General features: G+C 39.0%; 1 protein-coding gene across 8 annotated transcripts in view; it reads right to left on the reverse strand.

Annotated features, from left to right (window-relative positions):
- ROBO1 (roundabout guidance receptor 1) overlaps positions 1-24,651 on the reverse strand; it is a 1,032,116-nt gene that overhangs the window by 364,331 nt on the left and 643,134 nt on the right. For all 8 annotated transcript variants that reach the window (XM_038413136.2, XM_038413109.2, XM_043509586.1 and 5 more), the window contains one exon: positions 11,584-11,910. In XM_038413136.2, coding sequence (XP_038269064.1) covers positions 11,584-11,910 — 327 coding nt within the window. The remainder of the gene's footprint in view (positions 1-11,583; positions 11,911-24,651) is intronic.

Consider the following 24,651-nt stretch of genomic DNA (forward strand, 5'->3'; position numbering starts at 1 on the left):
TTTCAAATTCAATGCAATCAGCTGAAATCAATTTACATACTGGAACCAAGTTTGGTCAGATGATTGTCATCTGAACATTACACAAACACAAAGATGCAAAGCTTTATAAACAGTGCAATTTTGTTTCAGGAAATTTTTAGAGTCTAGAGACAACAAACACTGATTATTTTCTATTTTAAGAACACCTAGTTCTCTTTATTTGAGGTGAATAATGACTTATAAAAATACCATTGCCATAAATATTGATCAAAACCTATATCCCTGTTTTGTCAGGCAAAAAGAATGCGTTTTTCAGTCATGTTAGCTTAACATAAATTATCTTCCTAAATTTGGGTTAACATGCCGATTCCGCAGTACTACAGGAAAATATATTAGAAAATGTAGGATTGAGAGGAACTAGGGTATAGAAAATCAATGGTGAGGACCAAAAAGGCAGCATCTTGTTCATCTAGCCCTTCATAATCTTTGCCAGTAACTTCTCATATGCAAGGGAATGGTAAAAGTGGTACAGAAATGGGTACATGATCAAAAAGTGGGCTCTGTTTTTTTTTTCTCCCCCCCCCCACTACTAGTTCAGCAGATGGCTGTTTCTGAAAAATTTAAGAGATTTATGATTCTGAAGGCTAGCCCCACAGCTCTGCCTAATATGACATGCTGTGAGGAAGGGCTTTAAAAATTTACCACATACCCACTAGATAATGATAGATACAAAAAAAGCTTCTTGGGATCAGGATGCCTACTAGCAATATCCAGGAGAAGTCAGCCTGCTTTGTTGACCTTAGATGTTAGGAAGGAGAGGGTTCTGGATTTTTTAATCAGAGTGCTGTCTGTGAACCATGCTTTAGGACTCCATCTGTTGGAAGTGTTTGATAAATATGAAGCTGCACCACACCTACCGCTCCTTCAACGGGGGAAGAAATTTTTGCTTTCCCTCTCCAAATCCTTCTGCCTGCTGAGAGAGGTAAAAGGTATCTGTCACAGAGATAGGCTTTCTTCTGTCCCTCAATAAAATAAATAAATCTCCTCTATTGGGACAAAACCGAGACCTTTAGAAAAAAAAAAAACAATTGGTCCAAAACAGGTATATCCCTGCCCCAGAACCATGTATTTAGGGCATTCACCTTGGATGTTGGCTCAAGATCCTGGCTCTCGCATGCTCCAGATGAGTTTCCTAACCTCCAGGCTATTGGCTATTCTGGGGTAACGCTCTCTCATTTTGACCGGAAATTCAATCCTGAACCTGAGAAACCTTCCCAATGAAAAATTTTCTTTGAAAATGATGCATTTTCATAAAAAGGTTTTGTTTTGCTGAATTGGCATTTTCTGACAAAAAAAGTTTTGTTGAAAATGTCCCAATCAACTCTCATTAGGCACTTCTCCTTGCTGCCTCTCCCCATTCCTCAAGGCCCTCTACCTGCAACAAAGATGTGGAAGAGGCAAAAGGATGTCTTTGTTGCTGTAGTCATCTCCAGCTACCATTTTTTGGGGTCTTGCTTCCCCACAAAGAATTACAGTAGCCATCTCTATTGCTGTTCATAGCATTGCCAAGCACCAGCAAGTTGAAACTGAATACTCGCCAAACATGCTCTCTCTGTTTTAGGCATGTCTGTTCTCAATATCTGAAAGCCATCTGGAAAGATAAAATATGAGCCTCCAAACATATCTATGTACCTGGTATAGCTACCAGCTATCAAGATCTTAAAATGCCAGTACTAGGAATGTGGTCAATTGTGTTTTTAAATCTTTCAAGCGTGCTCTTGTGTATTATCCCAGATTCACACAGTGCTTGTCCTTTTGAGGAAAGATTAAACATGATTTAGTTCTGAAATTTTATCATTCCAGAAACTTGCATCAGTTTGGCTACATTTTAGTGGTGATACTTCAACTACAGCTTTGACTTCTTTCTGAATCCGCAGTCAGTCAGTTTCACTTTGTCCACAACTGAACGGGCCGAGCTGTACTTTGACACATTCTGTGCTAAATTTCATTTTAGTGAAGCATTGATTCTGCTGTTCCACCATGCTGTGGTCTCAAACTGAAATTCTTCTAGAGGGTAGAGATTTATACACCATGGCAAGAATCACAGAAAGTCAACTTTTCCCAACACTGAACTGGGAATGTTACTGGGAAAAGGAAAACAACAAGTATCAGAATAAAACTACATTGTCTTTCTAGTTCAATGCAGAGCTTCACTCTAGAATCTACCTTAGACCCTCCTTTTGCTGAGTTTGTCATTAAAGATGTGAAGGAACAGCACATCTCCTCAAGTGTGACATGGGGGGAAAAATGAAGGTAAGTAAACTCCATAGTAGAAAAGGGTAGGGCAAACTTTTTCCCGCCCCCCAGACAGAATCCTCAGGCCCTCAATTGATATTTTACAGGTCATGGTGAATAACTATATTTTAAAATGCATCATTACTCCCTGATTTATAAAACATTTGTTCATTTATGGTAGGCCTAACCCATAATCAATCCACAATAGCATTTGAGAAAGCCATTTAATTAAAAAGTTTGAATTTTATTTCTGAGTTTTACTTTTCTTTAAAAAAAAACAGAATCAAATTATGCATGTGTGTATACACAACACCTCTTTAGATCTGAAAGGAGGATAGTTTTATTGCTCTGGAGTACAATAATCACCTCTCAAACTTCCAGGGATGTGCTGTAAATATAATGGCTCAATTATGTATATAATGTATCAGCATTTAGAAATGTAACAGTAAATTTCAAAGAAACTAGTTCACCCCACCCCCAGCCATGGCTAGTTGCTCCCCTGTTTTTGATTACTTCTCCCATTTTCATTAGGATAACTATGTTTTATGCCAAGGATAGTTAGATGGAATTTCCTTACTCCTAAACTCCCAGAATTACTTCAGCTTTAATTACTACCAATGTAATTCTGCTGCCAAATTACATAGGATGTTGGGGAGAGAGGGAGAGAAGGAGTTAGAATTCATTGCGAAGCAAAATAAGGCTCTCTGTTCCCCTCAAGAACTAAGTGAATGAGGTAAAGGAAAGAACTAAAGATTCAAACTCTCAATGATAACATGTTCTGCTATTGACTAGAAAGGCTAAAGAAATACTTTAAAAAAAATCCAAAGCTATACTAAGATAAGCTAACGTAATCACTTTTGCTTTCCTGAAGTACAGTCAACACGTAGCAGGCACAAACAAACGTGTTATCATTGTTGGAAGAAAGATTTCAAATGACATTACATCCCTTTTTAAAAATGCTTTAGAAGTTGACAGCTTTTAGTAACCCAGGACTTCAGTTGTTACAGCTGTACCATAACACTTAGTTTCAAGGCAAATACAGCATAGATGGTAATGCTTTTAAAACCATTACCAACAACTGTGCTATGAAACCTGTATTGCCTCAAGCAACTTTTGTTAATGCCATTACTTGTGGATATAGTTTCACTACATTTTTTGATGATATCTGATTCTTCCTGTGTATGAAACTTTGGGAGGAAAGAAAGGAACCAGTTCTATTCAGATCTTTTCCACCCATATGACTCTAAAATTAAAGAATGTAAGTAATATTCTGAAAAAAGTTACCAAGGCTGTAGGTTATTATTAGTAGTTCTGTTTTCTCAGTTTAGGATGCAAACAAAATCTAAAATCTTCTCAAAATCAACTCAGTAAATAATTGTGCCACAGAACTGCAATGCAGTTTATGTACCATATTATAGTAATTTACAGAGCAAAGCAATTTAACAAGAGACTCTTCCCAAAAGTGAATTTAACGTACTCATTACATTAAAATGAGCATGCTTAACAAGTGCTGATCTGTCAGTCACCAGTTTATCAGTGGGCCATAAAGTCTACTCAGAAATGGGAACTATTTTGTTGATTAATCTCAGCTACTGCTTTAGAACAGTGCTGCTATACAAAGGACATTAGAATGCATATTATCTGGATAATCTCCCAGAGACTGTGGTATTTCCAGAGCTGAACCTACAGTAAGAACAGGTATGATGATCACTGTGTTACAACCTACCAATCAAAAGTAAGTGAGCCATGCTTTTTTCATGTCATTTTTGAACTACCATCCCCAAAGCAATTGCTGTAAGAAGGACATCAGTCTCTTAGGAAGGCTGATTAGATAGAGATGTCAGATCATATCTCTAGTTAACACCATCCTAAGAAGGTATTCTCAAAAAGGATGTCACATCCTGGTAAGTCAGAATACTTTGTCAGTACTGCTGGGAACTGAATGTGAAGAACATTTGGGTTACCATCCAGCTCTAAACTAAAAACAAATATATTAGCAAACAATAGCTTAGAATCTTAGGTGTGCAATGCCAAGAAGCATTGTTACAGAAGTTAGAGAACAGTTTAGAAAAATAATTTTATTAGAAAGCGGTCTCTTTACAAATCTTTACTCAAAAGCCTGGTTGCACAGACCTGTTTGTCTACAGAAATATGATTTAGGTGGCTTAGGAATAAAGATTTCCTGAACACTGGTGGCAAAACTATAGCTGTCATCTAAGCAAGAAGCAATTTTAAAATGAAGATGTATGAGATTGGTGTCTACCAAACACCTGCACTTTGTTTCTCCTTAAAATCCCCAGAAACTTCAGAATGGAGTGGGGGGGGCAGAAATGATGAAAGCAAAAAGGTATTGACCATGGGAATTTGCCTGTCACTACTACTACTACCACTCTTGGTTATGAATAAATGCCACACAACTTGAGAACCATCTTTATTCTCCTGGATTAAAAAAAAAAGTAATTGCATGGAAATATAAAGAATCCACTGTTTAACTGTTGAGTCAGTCTGCTGTGCAATGAGATGCCAAATAAATGAATTTGATCTTGATCAGGTGCATCTGTTCATCAGAGAAGCTTCAGGGACTCAACAGCATGAAACAGCCGTAGTACACTCCTGGTCTGTTGATAGATAAAAGCAGTTTTGGAGATACGAGAGAGGTTGTTTTACTTTAGGGTGAGAAACAGCCTTTGTTTCTAAGTTGTTCATGTGATAGACAGATTCTTGTCTGGACCACTTATTTGGAGGAGCAAAACACTGATCAACTCTGTGCTCCTACCTGTTAAAATCTGACATTTATAGTAAGAATTATCCCATTTAGTCTTGACAAGGACATGCCTTTTATCACATTCTTTAGGACCTTTCACCACCAGGGAATGTGTCACCAGTACGTGGTAATCCGAAACCAGTTACATTCTTCAAAAACAAAAGATGGAGCTAATTTAAGTACGTCTCCGGTGATCAAAAGGCCGAGTTCAGGAAGTCAAGAAGAGAGAGGCAAACATACTCGTAGTGGTATGAAGTCTCTGAAGGATGACTGGTTACTGATGCCTGATTATCCCATTGCCTTCACTGGTTGGTCTAATACACAGAAGCCTTGTTCAGTTGTGAGTAAAGTCTGAAGATATGTAAGCAGATTCCGTTTCAGAAAGTGGGAACAATATTCTGTTAACCTGTCTTGTAACTGAACCTTCTGCTATGGCTCCTATTTTTATATACATTTTATACCTCCTTTGTGAATAAACTATATAAAATTATATCACCTAATATTAAGTTACAAAGCTACTTCTCTAACTGAGACAGTGCCACATGTCTCTAGAGTTTTGCACTACTGCCCACCAAAGTGGTTGATAGGTTTTTAGCTTTTGATGTCAAGAAATATCAAAAAGAAAAGGAGTACTTGTGGCACCTTGGAGACTAACAAATTTATTTGAGCATAAGCTTTCGTGAGCTACAGCTCACTTCATCGGATGCATTCAGTGGAAAATACAGCGGGGAGATTTATATACATAGAGAACATGATACAATGGGTGTTACCATACACACTAACGACAGTGATCGGGTAAGGTGAGCTATTACTAGCAGGAGAGCGGGGACGGGGGGGAACCTTTTGTAGTGATAATCAAGGTGGGCCATTTCCAGCAGTTGACAAGAATGTCTGAGGAAGAGTCAGCCATAAAAATGTTGGCATACTGTGGGGCCATGCGGGTAGCAGTGCCACTGATTTGAAGGTATACATTGTCCCCAAATGTGAAATAGTTATGGGTAAGGACAAAGTCACAAAGTTCAGCCACCAGGTTTGCCATGACATTATCGGGGATACTGTTCCTGATGGCTTGTAGTTCAACTTTGTGTGGAATGTTGGTGTAGAGGGCTTCTACATCCATAGTGGCCAGGATGGTGTTTTCAAAAAGATCACTATGGATTGTAGTTTCCTCAGGAAGTCAGTGGTGTCTCGAAGATATCTGGGAGAGCTGGTAGCGTAGGGCCTGAGGAGGAAGTCTACATAGCCAGACAATCCTGCTGTCAGGGTGCCAATGCCTGAGATGATGGATTTCCAGATTTATGGATGACCCATCACTCTCACAGATCTTGGGAGACAGGCCAGTCCTTGCTTACAGACAGCCCCCCTAACCTGAAGCAAATACTCACCAGCAACCACACACCACACAACAGAACCACTAACCCAGGAACCTATCCTTACAACAAAGCCCGCTGCCAACTGTGTCCACATATCTATTCAGGGGACACCATCATAGGGCCTAATCACATCAGCCACACTATCAGAGGCTCGTTCACCTGCACATCTACCAATGTAGTATATGCCATCATGTGCCAGCAATGCCCCTCTGCCATGTACATTGGTCTACGTAAAAGAATAAATGGACATAAATCAGACGTCAAGAATTATAACATTCAAAAACCAGTTGGAGAACACTTCAATCTCTCTGGTCACTCAATTACAGACCTAAAAGTGGCAATTCTTCAACAAAAACACTTCAAAACCAGACTCCAATGAGAGACTGCTGAATTAGAATTAATTTGCAAACTGGATACACTTAATTTAGGCTTGAATAGAGACTGGGAGTAGATAGGTCATTACACAAAGTAAAACTATTTCCCCAGGTTTATTTTCCCCCCCTCCATCCCCAACAGTTCCTCAGACCTTCTTGTCGACTGCTGGAAATGGCCCACCTTGATTATCACTACAAAAGGTTCCCCCACCCCGCTTTCCTGCTGGTAATAGCTCACCTTACCTGATCACTCTTGTTACAGTGCATATGTTCTCTATGTGTATAAATCTCCCCACTGTATTTTCCACTGAATACATCTGATGAAGTGAGCTGTAGTTCACAAAAGCTTATGCTCAAATAAATTTGTTAGTCTCTAAGGTGCCACAAGTCCTCCTTTTCTTTTTGCGACTACAGACTAACACGGCTGCTACTCTGAAACCTGTCAAGAAATATCAAGTGACTTGAGATTTGGCTAAGTCAGTAACACACAACTCTAACCTAAACAAACAGAAGAGACTCAGGATAAGATAAGCAATGCTATGCTGTATTAAGGGCAGAGACCCCATATTGGAAGATACATTTATTAAAGGCATAGTGCCACATTCAGGGATCATGTTGCTATTTTGTTTGTTTGTTTAAAAAGGGCCAATAACAGGAAATAAATACAGGAAAAGCATATGAAAATAAGAGACTAAAAGTACTTTTAAACAATGCCAAGGAGACCAGGAAGCAAGCCCAACAATGTAATGCATAAAGCTCATAATTTTAAAGTAACACGAGAAGCAGAGATTGTAGTGAGGGAAATGGTTTCCTTGATTCAGTTTACTGAAGATATATAGTTATTAGTGCTAGATCGATGCTATTCACAAAGGGACAAATGGCCATGGCTAGCTAAAAGACATCAGTAAGAGATAAGTGAAGAGACAGATACACCGTATGTTGGATAACATTATATATCTAGTCCCTTCGGTGGGCCTAATGGGGAGTGGGAAGCAGAAGATGAGTAAGCCTGCACATTCCTGCTTCCTCATATTCTACTTGTTCTGTGTATACAAGCAGGATTTTAGTTTCTGGGGCTGTCAATCTGATACATAGAATAAAATTTTATATATACCTAAAAATATATTCGTAGAATTAAAAAAACAACCTTTAATGTTAATATTTCAGATCCTGGAAGATTTTATTGAGTTTTGACATATCACCCTAACTTCTTCTTTTGTAACTGGAGACTCTCTAAAGCTTATATGTATCAGAACAAAGGAAAGACTAAGTAATATCCCCGAGTTATTGTAAAAAAACAAAAACAATATTTCCTTCTCCCATCTTAAAAAGTTAGGAGTGAATTTGTTTTGAAAACATGTGGTGAGGAGGAATAACTGGTCTGAAAATTTTTAGTTAGTGTTTATTGGAAAAAGTAAATAGACTATTTGTTGATCTGAAGTGTAGGCTACAAATTCACAGGATACTGAAGGACTGAAATCTAAATAAAGATGACGAAACTGGCGAACTGACGAAAAAGGAAGTGCTTTATAAAATGCAAATTACTGCCATAGACAAGAGTCGCTTTCAGTCATACCTACCAGTCACAGTGCATAAAAGCTTTTGTTCCCCTCACTTTTTTTTTTTAAACAAATGTCTTTTAGTTGAACTGATTGTGTAGTATTAAAACATAACTAAATGAATATGCTAAAATGTTCTTTTCTGTTTCTTAAATGCACACCAAATAAAGGCAATTTTATTGTGTGAACATGCGAAGACAAAACTAAAATTTAAGGATTTTTAAACTAGCAATTGTATATAATACTGTTTGTATGAAAGAGGGTGCAGTGACAAGTGAATCAAAACAGTTTTCTCTTTGACCACTACGAGTCTAACTGTAGTTTTGATAGATATAACACTATGTTTCACAGATGTTAAATTTAATGCAAATTTATTCCAGTAGCCTTCAATTATTTCCCTGTTTCCTAGAATATCTGATTCACCACCTTTTCAGTACTATTTAAAATGCTTCACTGGTTTTGCATTTTCACATCATTGCTTGTTCTGTTAAAATCCTTTCAAATACCATGTTACCAATGCTAAAAATCTCATTTGCTAACACACGTATTAGCGATTTTTCCCTTTTAAGTGTTAATATCAACTTTAACAAAAAAAATCAATCAATCAAGTCTCGGCAACTCTCAACTCACATTTCAAAACTCTGAGATTCACTATCAATACAAGTGTGATTGGAACTGGATTAGCAGTTAATTCTATGCTGTGGTTCTGTGGCAAATATGTGAAGCTCCGTTAGAAGATACTTATCTTTTATCCCTGTCTCAAGAATTAAGACACCGGAAAAATCTTGTGGTGGCACTAATCTTTTACATAGATGTCCAGACCCTGTCATGAAGATTCTCCCTGCAATCTAATCAAGAGGACTTGAGACAGGGGTCACAAACACATTTAGAAACTGCCAAGTGAATTGGCAGCAGCAACACTGCTCCACCAACGTAGGCCTAACCCTAGTTCCTAGACTTTAAATGGGAAATTGTGGGGATGAATATACATACACTTTTACATGCACAATATATAGTGGCCTTGACAACATGTGTATTTTAAGTCATTGTTATTAAAAGATACTACATTGTAGGTTATGGACCAAATAAACAGTGGATTTTAATTGAATGCCTCACACATTACAAATATCCTTTGCAACACACACAAATATTTAAAACACACTCAACATTTATGAACTAAATTGTCAGGAAGTAATAGTAAACTGGAGGTCAAGAAAACCTGATTTCAATAATTAGAGGGGTAGCCACGTTAGTCTGGATCTGTAAAAGCGGCAAAGAGTCCTGTGGCACCTTCTAGACCAGCAGACTTATTGGAGCATAAACTTTTGTGGGTGAATAAGTGGGTATTCACCCATGAAAGCTTATGCTTCAATACGTCTGTTAGTCTAGAAGGTGCCACAGGACTCTCTGCTGATTTCAATAAAGCGCTTAATGCTATAGCTACTCGACACTTTACAAAAACCACTGAACAACTCGACAACAAGCGTGTTTTAAAGCAGTTTCAAGAACTTTAGATGAGTTACTGAGCCAAACTCTTACCTTTCCTCAAGAAAGGATTTCAGGTGTGGCTCTGGTAGATTAATTCATTTCAATGTTATGACAAAATATAAAGTATATAATCAAGGCTGTAGGAGTGCTAGGCATACGCTGTGCTTCCATCTATACTCAGGTGGTAATTATTGTAATTCAGCAATAAAAACGACTTTTAAACAGAATGTCGTATCAGAGGTGGGCAATCTCCTTCCTGACCCCGAACCCCTGGCCCAGGAGGCTATCCCCCGGCACCTCCCCTGCTGCGCCCCTCCCCCACAGCCTCAGCTCACTGCACTGCCGGCACAATGCTCCGGGCGGCACAATGAGGCTGTGAGCTCCTGGGGCAGCACAGCTACAGAGCCCAGCCTGACCCGGTGCTCTGTGCTGCATGGTAAGGGGGCACAGGGCAGGTTGGATAGAGGGCAGGGGAGTTCGGAGGGGTGGGAGGGGGAGGTGGATAGGGGTAGGGGTGGTCAGAGGGCAGGGAACAGGGGGGTTGAGGGGGGCACTGGTCCCAGGGGGCAGTCAGAAAGGGGGATGGGGGGCAGTCAGGGGCAGGGCCTTCAGGGAACGGCAGGGGTTGGATGGGGCAGGAGCCCTATCAGGGCTATCACGGATGGGGGGGGTGGGACATACCCTCCTCCCCTAACTGGCCCTCCATACAAATTTTCAAAACTCACTCTGGCCCTCAAGCCAAAAGGTTTGCCAGCCCCTGTCTTAGATGTTTCATATATGGGACTTGACCTTCAAGTTCTGGCAGAGTGTACATCAGGAAGCAGAAGGACTTTCTGTTCCTGTGAAAACATGGAGTGGAAATGAAACATAGGACCAAAAAAAAAAAATAAAAAGGGGGGGGGGGGCGCATGACTTCCAAGGCTGTTAAGCATATAATTTCCATATACTTCTATAGGAGTTGTGGATGCTCAAATCAGCAGCAGGGAGAGGAAGGGGGCGGTGGGGGAAGAGTGTGTATGTGTGGATATCAGGACTCTTATTTAAATTCCTAAATCTGACTTTCACTGCCTAAATATCGGAGTTTGAAATTTCTGACTTAGGTATAGTCCTCCTCACTAAGTCTCAGGACTCCTTCATGCATAGCCACTTTTAACTCTGTTCTCCAAAGCAGAAAAGGGGCATGTTTGAAGGGACTCGTGATGAAATGTAAATGAACAACAAACCTGTCTGCTCCTGTCTTTGGCCATATGCCTGCTATTAGCCAGAGGTAGTTGATTGGCCACGCACCAGCATTCACTTGAGCAGGAGCGGTTTCTCTATTGCATCCAGTCATGCTAAGTAATTTTTTGCCTTATGTTTATATACACAACACTTTGCATCTGTGCTATGCTACATCAAACCTTTACTCTGTCACCAGTAATAGTAAACTGCATTTGATATGACATGTAGTGGAAAAAAGTATCAATCTTTGAATCAGGCATGCAACATTCAACAGCCAACAAAGAACCAGAACTTCATAGAAAAATAAAGATGCATCTGGCCAACAAGTCCAAATCTCCAAAATATCTGCATTTCCTTCCCATATATTTGTATGTAGTACAAATGAATTCAACTACATAATTCCTACCTTTATTTTAAGTCAATTTTTTGTCTCAGAGAAAGTTGATTATTTTTTTCCGTTTAAATTTCCACCGTAATAGCCAACATCAAGACAAGTGACTATTCATAAAAAGGTGAGAACCTTTACTTACTTGCTACCTCCAGCGATGCATTATGACTCACAGCTTCACCAAGGTAATTCCTTGCAACACAGACGTAGACTCCTTCATCTGGTCTACTTTTGCGTCCATGTACTATGCGTAAGAAAAATAAAGATCCGCTGGGCAGCAACATCCGATGAGAGCGAGGGTCATCTTTGTCAGTTTCAACTCTTTCACCCCCTTTATACCATTCAATAGTTGGGGTTGGCCTGCCTTCAGCCTTACAGTTCAAAGTTGCTGGTTCTCCTTTTGAAACAATTAGATCGGAAGGGTGCTCAACAATTCGAGGTGGGAAATCTTCTTGACGGAGACGGGAACCTATAATATAAAGAAACCAGAGTTTTCTTATTAGATCATGATTATACACAGTCACTGATGAAACCCAGCATTTTGTAATATGACAATTTGACTGTTAATTCACAGTGGTCAGGTATTATAGTAAAGATGGCTATGAACAACAAATTTAGCTCAAATTTTTATGGATTTCAATATGAAAGCGCTTTCCCATAATTGAGCAAATTAAGTAGGCATTGGTCAAACAGTCTTCTGATATCTTATTCATTCATGTAATGAAACAACTAAGTTATTAATTCAGATCTACTGTTTTACAGTACAAAGATGAAAAACCTTTACAGATACCAGGGGAGTCTTGGTAAGAGTAGTGCTGCTCTGGGCATGTAGAGTAGATTTGAAGCTGGCTTGAGTGGCAAGCTGGAAACTCCTCTTTTTATGGAAGGACATCAGAGTGTAACATCTACTGACCTCAAAAAGATACTTTATTTTACTTGTACTGTAAACTGCTTTGGACACTGACTAGGCAGTGCACTAGGAGCATGAGAAACTAGATCATCATGGAATGAAGGTAACTCTCAAAAACTCTCTGTGCCAGGAAAACTACAGAGAAGGTAATGCCAGTAAGGACTATACTGCAACTCATTACAGTGTTGGGGTGTTTATTCCCTCGTTCTCTATATCACTCATCCTGGGAGCTATTCGACCATCTGACCCAAAAGAACTGAAAGTTGTGAACTAACAAGCTCCTCTTATAGAAGATGACATAGTTCAGAACCTCATTGCACTCTCTCATATCATAGAGCAATCATAACCACCTGTTAGACAGGTATATACCACAGAAGAACAGGACAACATATGTTAGAGAGCCCTACATAACATTTATTTATCAACCATTCTACAGTATAGACATGAGACTACAAAGGTTTTCAGATTCATAACTGCATTCCCCTCCTCACAATTTTCTTTATTTCTCTCTTTATTGATATACAACTTTACCACAGTGAAAGTTAGCCTCTGGGATTAATAATTCTTGATAATTAAAATGTAAAACTCAAAATTATCTATTATTAGAGTAGTAATGTGCATTTTGAATGGCTATGAAACACAATAGATAGAAATATATGACATTCACCACCAGTTACAAGACCATGAAAATGGTGTGGAAAATGAGAAGAGGAAGATCCCAGAGAGAGTGCTGCTTTCAATGTAAACAAAGAAATAACTGTAAAATGCAGAATTTACATGCAACGTTTATTTCACACACTCTCCTCACCTCAGGCTAATTAGTGTATATTAAATTTCACACTAATTAGCCAACAGTTAGCGCACAGTCCTAAGACTGGGGGCTTTGGCTGACTGCATTAAAAATAGATTTGCACTCTTTAGGTAATGCAACAAGATAGTTTTCTATGAACTCTTGTGATCAGTAAATACATATCAACTCAACCACCAATTAAATATGCTTTGTGGTCCGTTGATGAATGGCACTATAGTATGTTCATAGAAAATATTTGGAACATATTTGCATTAGCATTACAAATCAAGAAATTAATTAAAAGTATTCAATATAAAAATATGTTGAGCCTAACTATACCAGAAAATTCCAGTTGGATAAAAGGATCTTTAGCTTATTTGGTCACTTCTGCAGCCACTCATTTCTGTTCCAGAACCAAAGAGCCTCTTAAACCTATGAAACCTCAGCAAAAAAAATAAGCACAAAATTTATTCTACAGAATTTTTATGTACAAAGGCTAAGCACAAAAATATGATCAATCTTTAAGGAATGAAAGGAGAATGGAAGTCAGAAAACTTCTGACTTCTTATCCAGGTTTTATTACTGGTTGACTTTGGACAAGACACTCAGGATATGTCTGTGACTGGTTCTGTCACAGAGACCCCCTTGGGACTGTCACCTGATGTCCTGAAACTACCTCTGAGCCTGTTTTTCCTGCCAGCTTGGGACTCCAGAACCCTGTCTTGTTGAGCCAAACATGCTACTCCACTGCAACACAGACCTAGGTCTGAACCATGCCACCACAAGCTGCAGGCTTTAACTGAAAACAACTCAGCAGGTATTCCTGTCTCCAACTTCCAATTGGATCCAAATCCCAAATAAATCCATTTTACTCTGTTTAAAGCTCATACGGGATAAACTCATAAATCCACCTTCCAGAACACTGATAGAGGGATATGCACAGCTGTTTGCTCCCCCAGGTATTAATCACTTACTCTGGGTTAATTACTAAACAAAAAAGTGATTTTATTAAGGATAAAAAGTAGGATTAAAGTGGTTTCAGGTAATAAAGTACAAACAAGACAGAACAAAGTAAGTTATCAAGCAAAATAAAACAAAATATACAAGTCTAAGCCTAATACATTTAAGAAACTGAATACATGTAAATTTCACCCTCACAGATGTTCCAATAAGCTTCTTTCACAGACTAGACTCCTTTTTAAGTCTGGGCCCAATCCTTTCCCCAGTACAGTTCTTGTTAGTTCCAGCTCAGGTGGTAATTAGGGAATTTCTCATAACTGGCCTCCTTTGTTCTGTTCCACCCCCTTTTATAGCTTTGGCCCAAGACAGGAATCCTTTGTCTCTCTGGGTTCCCACCCCTCCTTCTAAATGGAAAAGCACTGGGTTCAAGATGGATTCCAGTAGCAGATGACAGTCACATGTCACTTTAAGACCTCATTCTCCATTACCCACAGGCTGGCCCCCATGTCCACAAGAAGGCTTCAGGTAAATAAACCATCTCCAGCCAACTGTCCTAGTCAATGGGTGCCATCAAGATTCTAAACAACCATTAATGGCCCACACTTTGTATAATTACAATAGGACCTCAGATTTAACTTCAGATTTCTAGTTTTAGATACAAGAATGATACATACATACAAACAGGATGAACACACTCAATGGATTATAAACTTTGTGATGATACCTTACAAGAGACCATTTCCATATAGCATATTCCAGTTACATTATATTCACATTCCAAGCTTACTTTCATAAAACATATGGAGTCCAACTTCATGATGTCTACACTGCAATTAGACACATGTGGCTGGCCTGTGCCAGATGACTCGGGATCATGGGGCTTGGTCTGCAGGGCTGTCGAAATGTTGTGTGGACGTTCAGGCTTGGGCTGGAATCTAGGCTCTAGGAACTTGCAAGGTGGGGGTGTCCCAGGGCCTCGCTCCAACCCGAGCTTCTATACCATAATTGAACAGCCCACAGCCAGAGGCCTGTGAGCCCAAGTCAGCTGGCACAGGCCAGCCACAGGTGTCTAACTGCAGTGTAGACATATCCTCCGAGGCAGAGCACAGAACTCACAGACCTGGGGTTAAGATGGCCTTCACTCATTTTTGAGCCATCCAAATTCTGGACTCAAAAAAATACAGCTTGTTGGTCTGTGTAAATTATGACATGCCCCTGGAGCTACTGTATGGGTCACAGTGCTTCCCAGAATCTCTACAGTACTACACCTACACCCTTGATACACAACTGCTGGCCCTGCCCATGCCATATTTCCCACTCCACAATTATAGGGGATCCTTGGAAGACAACCTTATAGCTATTTCCACAGTACCTGGGCTGAATCTTCCCTCAGCCAAAACTGGAGACTCCTTACAGCACTCCAGCCCTTATGCCTAGGAGCTAAAGCTGGGAGAGGGAAGAATCTCACCCCTGAACTTTAGTCCGTTTGCAAAGGAACTTATATCTCCTGTATCCCTTAAGGAAAAAAAATAGAAATAAGGGATCAAAATAAGGTAACTGTAACGCTTATAAAGCATTTAGAAGATCTAAAAAAATGCTAAATTTAACTATTTGAATGTATTATATTTTCATTCTGTTTTCTGTTTTTCTGTTTCATTCTGATTTTCTGTTGAGGATCAGGGTAGAGGGGGGAGGAGAGAATCTCACATGAGGTCAAGTTCTCAGGAAATTTTAAGAATTTTCATGTATTCTTTACACTTGTTTGATGGGTAATAGTAGAGAAGTTAAAATGACAGCACCAACCATTAACAGATTTCTATGCTGATGCTTTATAAAGTAACCTTTTTCTGGAAAGTTCCTTGAAGCACAAGGGGACAAAAGTTGTATGAGTAGTTGACTGACACATAGTGAGCATTAACAGCAAATTTAGTGACAACTGCCTGAGGAGATATAATGGCCTTGACAACAAAGTTATAATCTTTCTGTGTATCTACATACTATTTTTTTCATCTTTCTTTTCTTTTACCCTTGTTTTTAACCTCCATGTATGTTTTATTGAGTAGAAGCAGCTTCAATTATCAACATAAATCTTACAGTGGGCACCAATCCTGTAATTTTCGTGTAAAAAAAAAAATCTACCCCACAAGAGATATTTGGTAAATACAGAAGCACAACACCTATTAGTTGCACATTGTATCTGATGCTAAATGCACAGCTGAGCTGCATTTTTTCCAGATCAGACAGTACTGTGTTAGAGGCTCTAACGAACTTGTGTTCCCTACTCTAGTATAATTGAAGTCTTATATCAGAAGTCAACAGGTTGCTTCCTATTAGAGTGAGCCATACTGATTACTTTCACACTGCTAGTTAACTGAACAATATTATGAAAAATCATGTTTACAGTTTATAAGATTGTACCACAGCTATTTTTACAAGAATTCAGACCTTGGAGAAAACAAATGTGAAGAATCAAAAGGAGGATCACAAGGTTAGATAAATACTGTTAAGATCCTTAGGGCAAATATTGCCTTTATTCTCTCCTTAATGCACCATCAAATTTATTGATGCAATATACAAATATGAACTAATACAAAATAGCTATTTTTCCTTCTTAAGTGTAAGCCAATCTGAAAAGTCGATATAAAAACAAAACGTTATCCAGTTCCAAGTCCAGACCCCAAACCCCCCTCACCCACCAAAAAAACCCACAGCACATACAACCATATCACCATGCTTCTTATGTCTCCAAAAATGGCTCTTTGAAGCATGAAACAGATCTAAGTAAAGACCATATCTAAAACCTTCCCAGAAAAATTCTGAAACTTCAATTAAGATGCACAAAGAAAACATTTCCTCCAGCTAAAGATCCATGAGAGAATCCACCCAAATCCTGTAAAAAGCTCCTGATGTAACCTACTTTGGGACTTTAGGAAAGTGCCTGTAAAAGCTTGCTGGCCCGATTAATTCTTCCCGTTTCATAAACCGAGCATTTAAAGTATTATTTTTCATTGAGAAGATCAGATCTGAACTGCTGCTATTTATGGTGTCTTGTGTTCCTTATACAGCAAAAAGAGGAATTTGGACTGATGAGAACAGAAGATCATCATACTGAAGAAATTGTAGAGCAGTCTCATGCTATCATCGTCGGCTAGCCCAGAGCAATACGGATAAGTAAAAAGCTTGGTCTTTTTTCAGAAGACCAGATCTCTCAATGTTGTGTCCATCAGACCTCACCCAAGTGACCATCCTGAAGCTCTCAGTGTTGTAGCTCTGTAATATGCTCTTCCTCTTCACTTTTTTGCTAGCAATGTTGAAAATTTTCAAATTTTTCCATGAAAAAGTAAAATCCTTTTAGGCTTAATTATTTGTTTAATTTGTGAGCCTTTTTGAATAAAATGTAAGTACATTTCAAAATGAAAATTAATTTCAAGTGGAAAAAAGTCAAAATATTTTGTTTTGAAAATTTTTGTTCAGAATTTTTCTTTGATGAAAACTATTTGGCACAAATTCGCAAAATGTTTCAGTTGACACAAATCTGCATTTTTTGGTAGAAACAGTTTGACATAGAAAAATTCACCCAGCTCTAGTGAAGATTTTGGTATACAAAACACTGGTTTGTGCTGTATACACTGCCTGCTTTAATAGGATCATATGGATTTGTTAGGAAAGGATAGATTCTCTTTTGGGTACTATGTCTCAGATAATATCGCCTTCAATATTTTTTTGTTTTATTTAAAAATCCAGAGGTCTGGCAGGTACACAAAATATAAATACAAATTTACACGTATGTAGATTGGACCACCGTACCAAAATAAAAGCAAACACCCTCAAACTAAGACTCTCAGTATCTCCCCAGTATCTGACCACAGAAAATGCCTGGGAAAACTATGTAGGTTTTGCAGAAATAACATGTAATCAAGAATTCTCACTATATTTGCACTTATTTTATAAAGCAAAACAAAAAATGAAAAGAAGAGAACCATGAATAGATTAAAACAAGCCAGGATCTACCCTGTTTGTTTACTTAACCACATGGCTATAATTGTATTTAGAAAAGCTAGGACATTCATTCACCCAGAGAAAAAAAATCTGCCACCCTTACATTGAGCATTAAATTGCTATACAACTACTCTCAATAAAAATCAATGGAACTACACCAAGTAATGCACTACAAAATTTGAATCCTACTCTAATCCCATCTGAGTCTCCGCTGCTTATACGGAGAGACACACAGCTGGTGTGGAAGAGTGTGACCTTTACTTTTCCCTTTACCTCCCCATCCCCTGCCCACAATGGGCCTAACAAAGGTAAATTGCATACCTCTCAGATAACATTTCATGGGATTGTTTCAAATGCATACTGTAATTGGACATATTTAGGTTCAAGGGAGATTTCCCAACTGACACTGCTATGTACTTGGGAGGTCTGTTTTTAGCCTCTTAAAGGGCATGTCTACTTTACAATCAGAGGTGTGATTGCAACACTTTGGTGGTGGCAGCTTTTAACCTAAGCTGGTAAGAATAATCTTAGGGTTTTTTTCATACAGGTCCCCACATCTGTAGGCAAATTGAAAGAGTTGGACTTGAAGGGTTGAATTGTCACTTGGATCTCTGGGTTGATTAAATTTGGGTCCACTAACGAAGCATGGATAGCCAACACTTGTGCTCCGGTGTCCCTCCACACGGTGATCTTCCTGCCCACACTCACAGTTTCCCTCCGCTCTGAGGATTTCTGGGAGGTATCTGGGCCTGAGGACCTCTGGTGTGATTCCGGTGCAATGAACTGTAATCTGTTCGGGTTCTTGGGGCAGTTGGGCTTTAGGTTAAAAGCTGCCACCATGAAAGTGTTACACAAAGAACAGGGGATGTGCTCACTTGGAAACATCTGCCTCCCCCCCCAAAATATCCCCCCAAGCACTACACCCCCTTTCCTGGGGAAGGCTTGATAAAAATCCTCACCAATTTGCATAGGTGAACACAGACCCAAACCCTTGGATCTTAAGAACAAGGAAAAAGCAATCCGGTTCTTAAAAGAAGAATTTTAATTGAAGAAAAAGTAAAAGAATCACCTCTGTAAAATCAGGATGGTAAATACCTTACAGGGTAATCAGATTCAAAACAGAGAATCCCTCTAGGCAAAACCTTAAGTTACAAAAAGATACAAAAACAGGAATATACATTCCATTCAGCACAACTTATTTTATCAGCCATTTAAACAAAACAGAATCTAACGCATATCTAACTAGATTGCTTATTAGCCCTTTACAGGAGTTCCTACTTGCATTCCTGCTCTGGTCCCGGCAAAAGCATCACACAGACAGAGAAGACCCTTTGTTTCTTCCCCCATCCCCCCCCCCCCGCTCCAGCTTTGAAAGTATCTTGCCTCCTCATTGGTCATTTTGGTCAGGTGCCAGCGAGGTTATCTTAGGTTCTTAACCCTCTACAGGTGAAAGGGTTTTTCCTCTGGCCAGGAGGGATTTAAAGATGTTACCCTTCCCTTTATATTTATGACAACTGCAAAATATTGGAAGCGGTCATCTGCTACTTCAGACAAACATATAATTTTGGACCCAAGGAGCATGTATGGTAAAAAAATACTTAAGGATAGATGCCAATTTTTCTGGGAGAGAGTCTCTTGTCTGCTCAGTCAATTTGTATTTCCTGATAAGTAACATCTGTTTATAGACAGATGATCTTCAGCTAAAAATTGTTGAGTGTCATTATTCCTGGAGGTCTTGACCCACTTCCCCTTATTTATTTGTAAATTCCACAGTTAAACAACTATCTCCACCTTTGAATGCTCATATGTCTAATATATTTATGTGGCAATGAGACTGCTCATTCCTCATACAAGGCCCATTTCACGGCCAAAATATATTCGGAATCCTACAGAATTAGTGTCTGTTTTGAACAGCAACTATTCCAAAATCTCCTTTCAAAATGTTGTAGTCTCCCATCCACCACAATAGAGAATGAAGGAAGAATAACTACACATAAGTCTTCAGATTTTTCCAAAAGAGTCAGATCAGTAAGAACAGCAGCTTCGCCCTTGGAACTGCTTCTTGGCATGAGTACAACAGCCTGGAAGAACAGCCAAAGAGTGTGCGGAAATTGTATTTCTGAAACTCTCTCCTGCGAGAGAGTTTTTCCTTGTACCACCTGAGACACAAAAGTATTTTTTCCACATAATTGACCACCAATCCTTCCTTGTTTAGCATCTGAAAAATTTCGTTTACTGCTGCAGTTTCCAACTAGTTTTGATAGGTGACTACCAATATATATCTTTTTATCATAGTCCTGCTGCTATTTCTATGATTGACTCCTTAAGTACTTTAAAGGGACACTGCTCACATGAAAATCAGCGCAAAGCCCACCTCAGGGAGGTTGCTAGATTCTTGTCACCCAACAGGCATTTTAGATAACTAGAAACAGGAAATTGGATTGTAATACTATTGAACACATACATCTATTAATGCCAAGCAAGGAAAACAAATTATTGGACTCAATTTTTAAGATATGCTTAATGACATGATGGATTAGCCATTAAATTGGAAATAGGTCCAATCCTCCTCAATCTCCTAGAATTTTTTTTTTAAGACAGCAACTAGACCCTTCAAAGTTGAGATAGAACTGGGAAGTGCACCACGGCAATTTCTAACAACTGATATACTGGCGACAAAATGTTCTCATATTTTTTGAGTGTTCACAGGAAAAGAAAGAAGAAGCTACTCTGGGTAAAAGAAAGATCATCATCCATTCCCAATTGGTCACATGCAAAACTTTCAATAAGTTCTCTGAAAACAGAAGTCATCTTCTTTAAGTATAACCCAGGAGGATTAGATCTTTATATCAGAAAGATTTTTTTTAGTTGGTGTTGGAATTTATCATCGGAGAAGTGAGAAGATCAGCAAAAAAAGAGGTGTTCTGCCTATAACCTCTGTAATTAAGATATGACTCCCGATAAAGGACAAAGTCCAGTGGGAAAAATCTCAATTTAAAAAGTGTATAGAATGTAAAAGGATCCTCTGTCGGTCATGGCTTCTAAAATTGGTTGAAGGGATATTTGAAAGGTCTTCCTATCAAAAGTTGGCGGTAAAAGGTGTTTTATGCAGTGAGCTTTTAGCTAGTCCTTTAACTTCATTTAACTTTTAAAACTCAAAATTTGGCTGCCTCAGACTTTAAACTTTAAAGCAAAATAACCAGTTTCCCACTGCTTAACTGAAGATACGGACTGACAGTTAGGACCTGACCTGGGCCTGGAGTTCTGGGTTAGGACCCTCAAGCTCCTCTTCTCCTGTCCCAGTTTCACCCACAGCTGCCTTCTAGTAGAAGCAGGCATACCTTCTTATCTTGCGTGATAGGCTACTGCCTCCTCCCAGTCTAGCTGCTGGAGGACTGAGACTTGTTGGTATCTGAGCTTCAGTGGCTTTTCATGGCAGGGAAGGACAAGGAGAGAAGATCTGTAACATCCAATCACACTTTCCTAATTTAAAAGGTAACCCTAAAGCGTGTTATGTTGCTAAGACACCATGACCTAATTATATGTCTGTTAGAGCTACCACACTTTCTAAAGATGTCAAAAGCAAATCGCTTACTGTATACTTATGGGTGAAAAAACGAAGTAGTAACCACAGGGAGTCTGAATTTGCCTCTGCTATATCCATCTTTTTCCTGAAGCAAAAGATTGTCCATTCCCATTTAAAAAAACCCTCAAATCTCCAAATCCAGACTGATCCTGCTGCCTGGCAGTTGCACTGAGGAGACCAGAAGCCCAACCATTCAGTGTTGGAGAAATTCAGCACTGGCACAAAATGCTAAAGAAGCTGTTCTCATAAAAGTGATTGTAATGTGGAAAATAATAGGGGAAAGCAAAATTATATGAATCAGTGGATTATGTTTTGTACGGTTTTGTTGCTCCCTATTCATTGTCTACATCACACTAATTTTGAGGTTACGTATCAGTCTCATTAGTTAGCAAAATCTGGCCGCATTTTGGCTCGCAACAGATTTTGCATCCTTAAACTAAATTTTAGAAAGAGTATTGAAAGGTTTAATTTGGGAACTTTAAATATTTTTAGTAGTATACCCTATGTGACATGAGTGAAAAATTGACAGAAAACAGGCTGACGAGACACTAACACTCTGTGTATTCACTTTAATACAACAATAAAGCATATTTCCCAGAAGCAATTAAAACATTCTAACTATTTGAAATTATCACATTTCATGAAGGAAAAAAAAAACAAAAACCAAAAAACCCAACACGGTCAACATGGCAACCAGAAGATACGTGCTTTAATTTTCTATGAGAATCATAATCATCAGGTCAAATCCCAAAGGGATTTTGCCTCTTTGCAGATTGGAGGCCCCCTCAATTGAGCTTGAGCAAAATGATTAAAGTAATCTAGGTGTATATTCAGTTTATGGCCATCACTGGAAATATTATTGCAGCACTAAAACTTCTGGCTCCCACAATTGCCAGCTCTGTAGTAGCATTCCTAGTTTAATCACTTCAGAATTCTTTCAATCTCAAAATACTTCCATGCCAAGAAAGCCATCCACACCGAACCAGTGCTAATTGAGGCACTGGATGGGTTCAGTTTTGAACATCTTCATTTCTGATCTTGTCTTGCTACTTCATACATTCATAGATCCTAAGGCCAAAAAGGACATGGTGATCATCTAGTCTGACCTCCTGTATAGCACAGGCCACAGAACTTCCCAAAAGTAAAATGTGGCTATGAAGCAACTGAAGGCGACTATGAGAATTAAAAGCATTAATTCTGTGTTTTTCAATTTTTTTTGTCACCATTTCCTAGCCAGCACACTTCCAAAAAAGCACAGATCTCAAAGTTCAGGCTTTTCAACTGCTTGTAGGATGGCTTTAGCCGTTTTGGATAATGTTTAGACATTCCAGGCATCAACTTTACATTTGCCATCAGCATGCCTAAACAGCCCTTTCACAAGCTTTCATTTTCACCTCAGTGGCAGGGAAAAACCACACACACCATTGGCCATTTCAGCTACAAAGACAATTGACCTGATTCACTGTCAATACCTGCATGACAAGAACGTGCCAACCCAGGAGAAAATCCCAAATTAAAGGATCACCATACCAAGCCAACCTGTAACACTTTGAACAAATCACCGAGTCTCGAGAAAGTTACCTTTACTGTGAAGCTTTGCTACCATAATATAGGTTTGTACTGCACTCCGGAAAAAAGGACCTTGATCTGGCTGGCCACTAGGCATTCCCAGAATATAAATTTTAAACAACATTAATATTGGGCTTTGTTATAGGCTGACTTTTACTGAAAATTGCACCCTGTTAGCAAGGGAGGATCCTAGTAAAAATGATACTGGGTTTTTTGACCCAGTGGAGCAGCCCTCAAGTAGCAATAATTAAAGTTTGGCAAAAAACAGACAAGCCTTGAAGGAAGGAAGCCAAAGTGCTGTAAAACAGGGGAGAACCCATGAACTGGAGTAAAGGAATCAAAAGGAACAGCCAAACCTAAGGCAGCCTGGGGTGGTTGTTATTTTGGAAGTACCCTTGTGGTTTAAAAAAAAACAAAAACAAAAAAACAAAACCAGATTCCAGAAAAGCTGACTTTATTTTGATTTTGAGAGGATATTTTTATTTGGAGTGGGCTGGGGTTTTCACCTGCTTACAGGCTGCTTGTGGCATATGAGGCCATTTTACTCCACAGTTTATAACTTTGTCACGTACATCATTTTGGAGAAAACACAAACAGAACATACAGACACTTTCTGAGCTACAAAATTTTCTCTTGGATATTCTAGCCCTGTGTACTCATAGTTGCACAGTAAATGTCAACTATGCTTCCCTCAGTAGTATGTATACTGGTTGTGTAGTGTGGTTGCAGATGGGGCGGTGCTAGAAATCTGTGCAGATGGAAAATGAGGAGTGTGAGCTCCTGTGAGTGGCTGTGTGTTTTGGACGTTATTGTGTGTGCTAGTTATGCTGATTTGTTATGCACTGGAGTGTTGTGGGGATTTGTGTGGATGGTGAATGAGGGCTGTGTGCTGCGATAAGGGGCAACGTATATTTGGGATTATTGTATATGCTGGCTGTGTGGATAAGTGTGTTTATTTGTGTCTAACTTAATAAAAAAAAGCAGTTTTTAAACCAAGGTCAAAGCAAATGACATTATAAAAATTTTATTAATTATTTTATAGTACCCAAAAACGTGCTTGGTGTTCCACTGAATACTTAGGGAAACTGTATCCTTTATCCAGAAGAGCTTACCATTCACATGCCTCTATCCCACAAGTAGTCAGGCTTGAAGTCAATGGGAAGACTCTCCAGTGTAAAGTGAGGCATATGTGGAAGTGACTGCAGGACTGAGGCCTAAAGTTTTAGGTGGGACACGATGAATGAGGGGAACAAACAAAAACTGCCCTAGACATTGCATGAAGAAAGACCAGGAATGTGATTTAACTAGACTGCAACTTTATTAAGACAGATAGCTGGAACTATTCATCAATAATTTGTCCAGCACAGGTTAACCTTCCTATTGTAATTCATTCAAT

Source organism: Dermochelys coriacea, chromosome 1 (assembly GCF_009764565.3).
Source record: "Dermochelys coriacea isolate rDerCor1 chromosome 1, rDerCor1.pri.v4, whole genome shotgun sequence".
Lineage (NCBI taxonomy): Eukaryota > Metazoa > Chordata > Testudines > Dermochelyidae > Dermochelys > Dermochelys coriacea.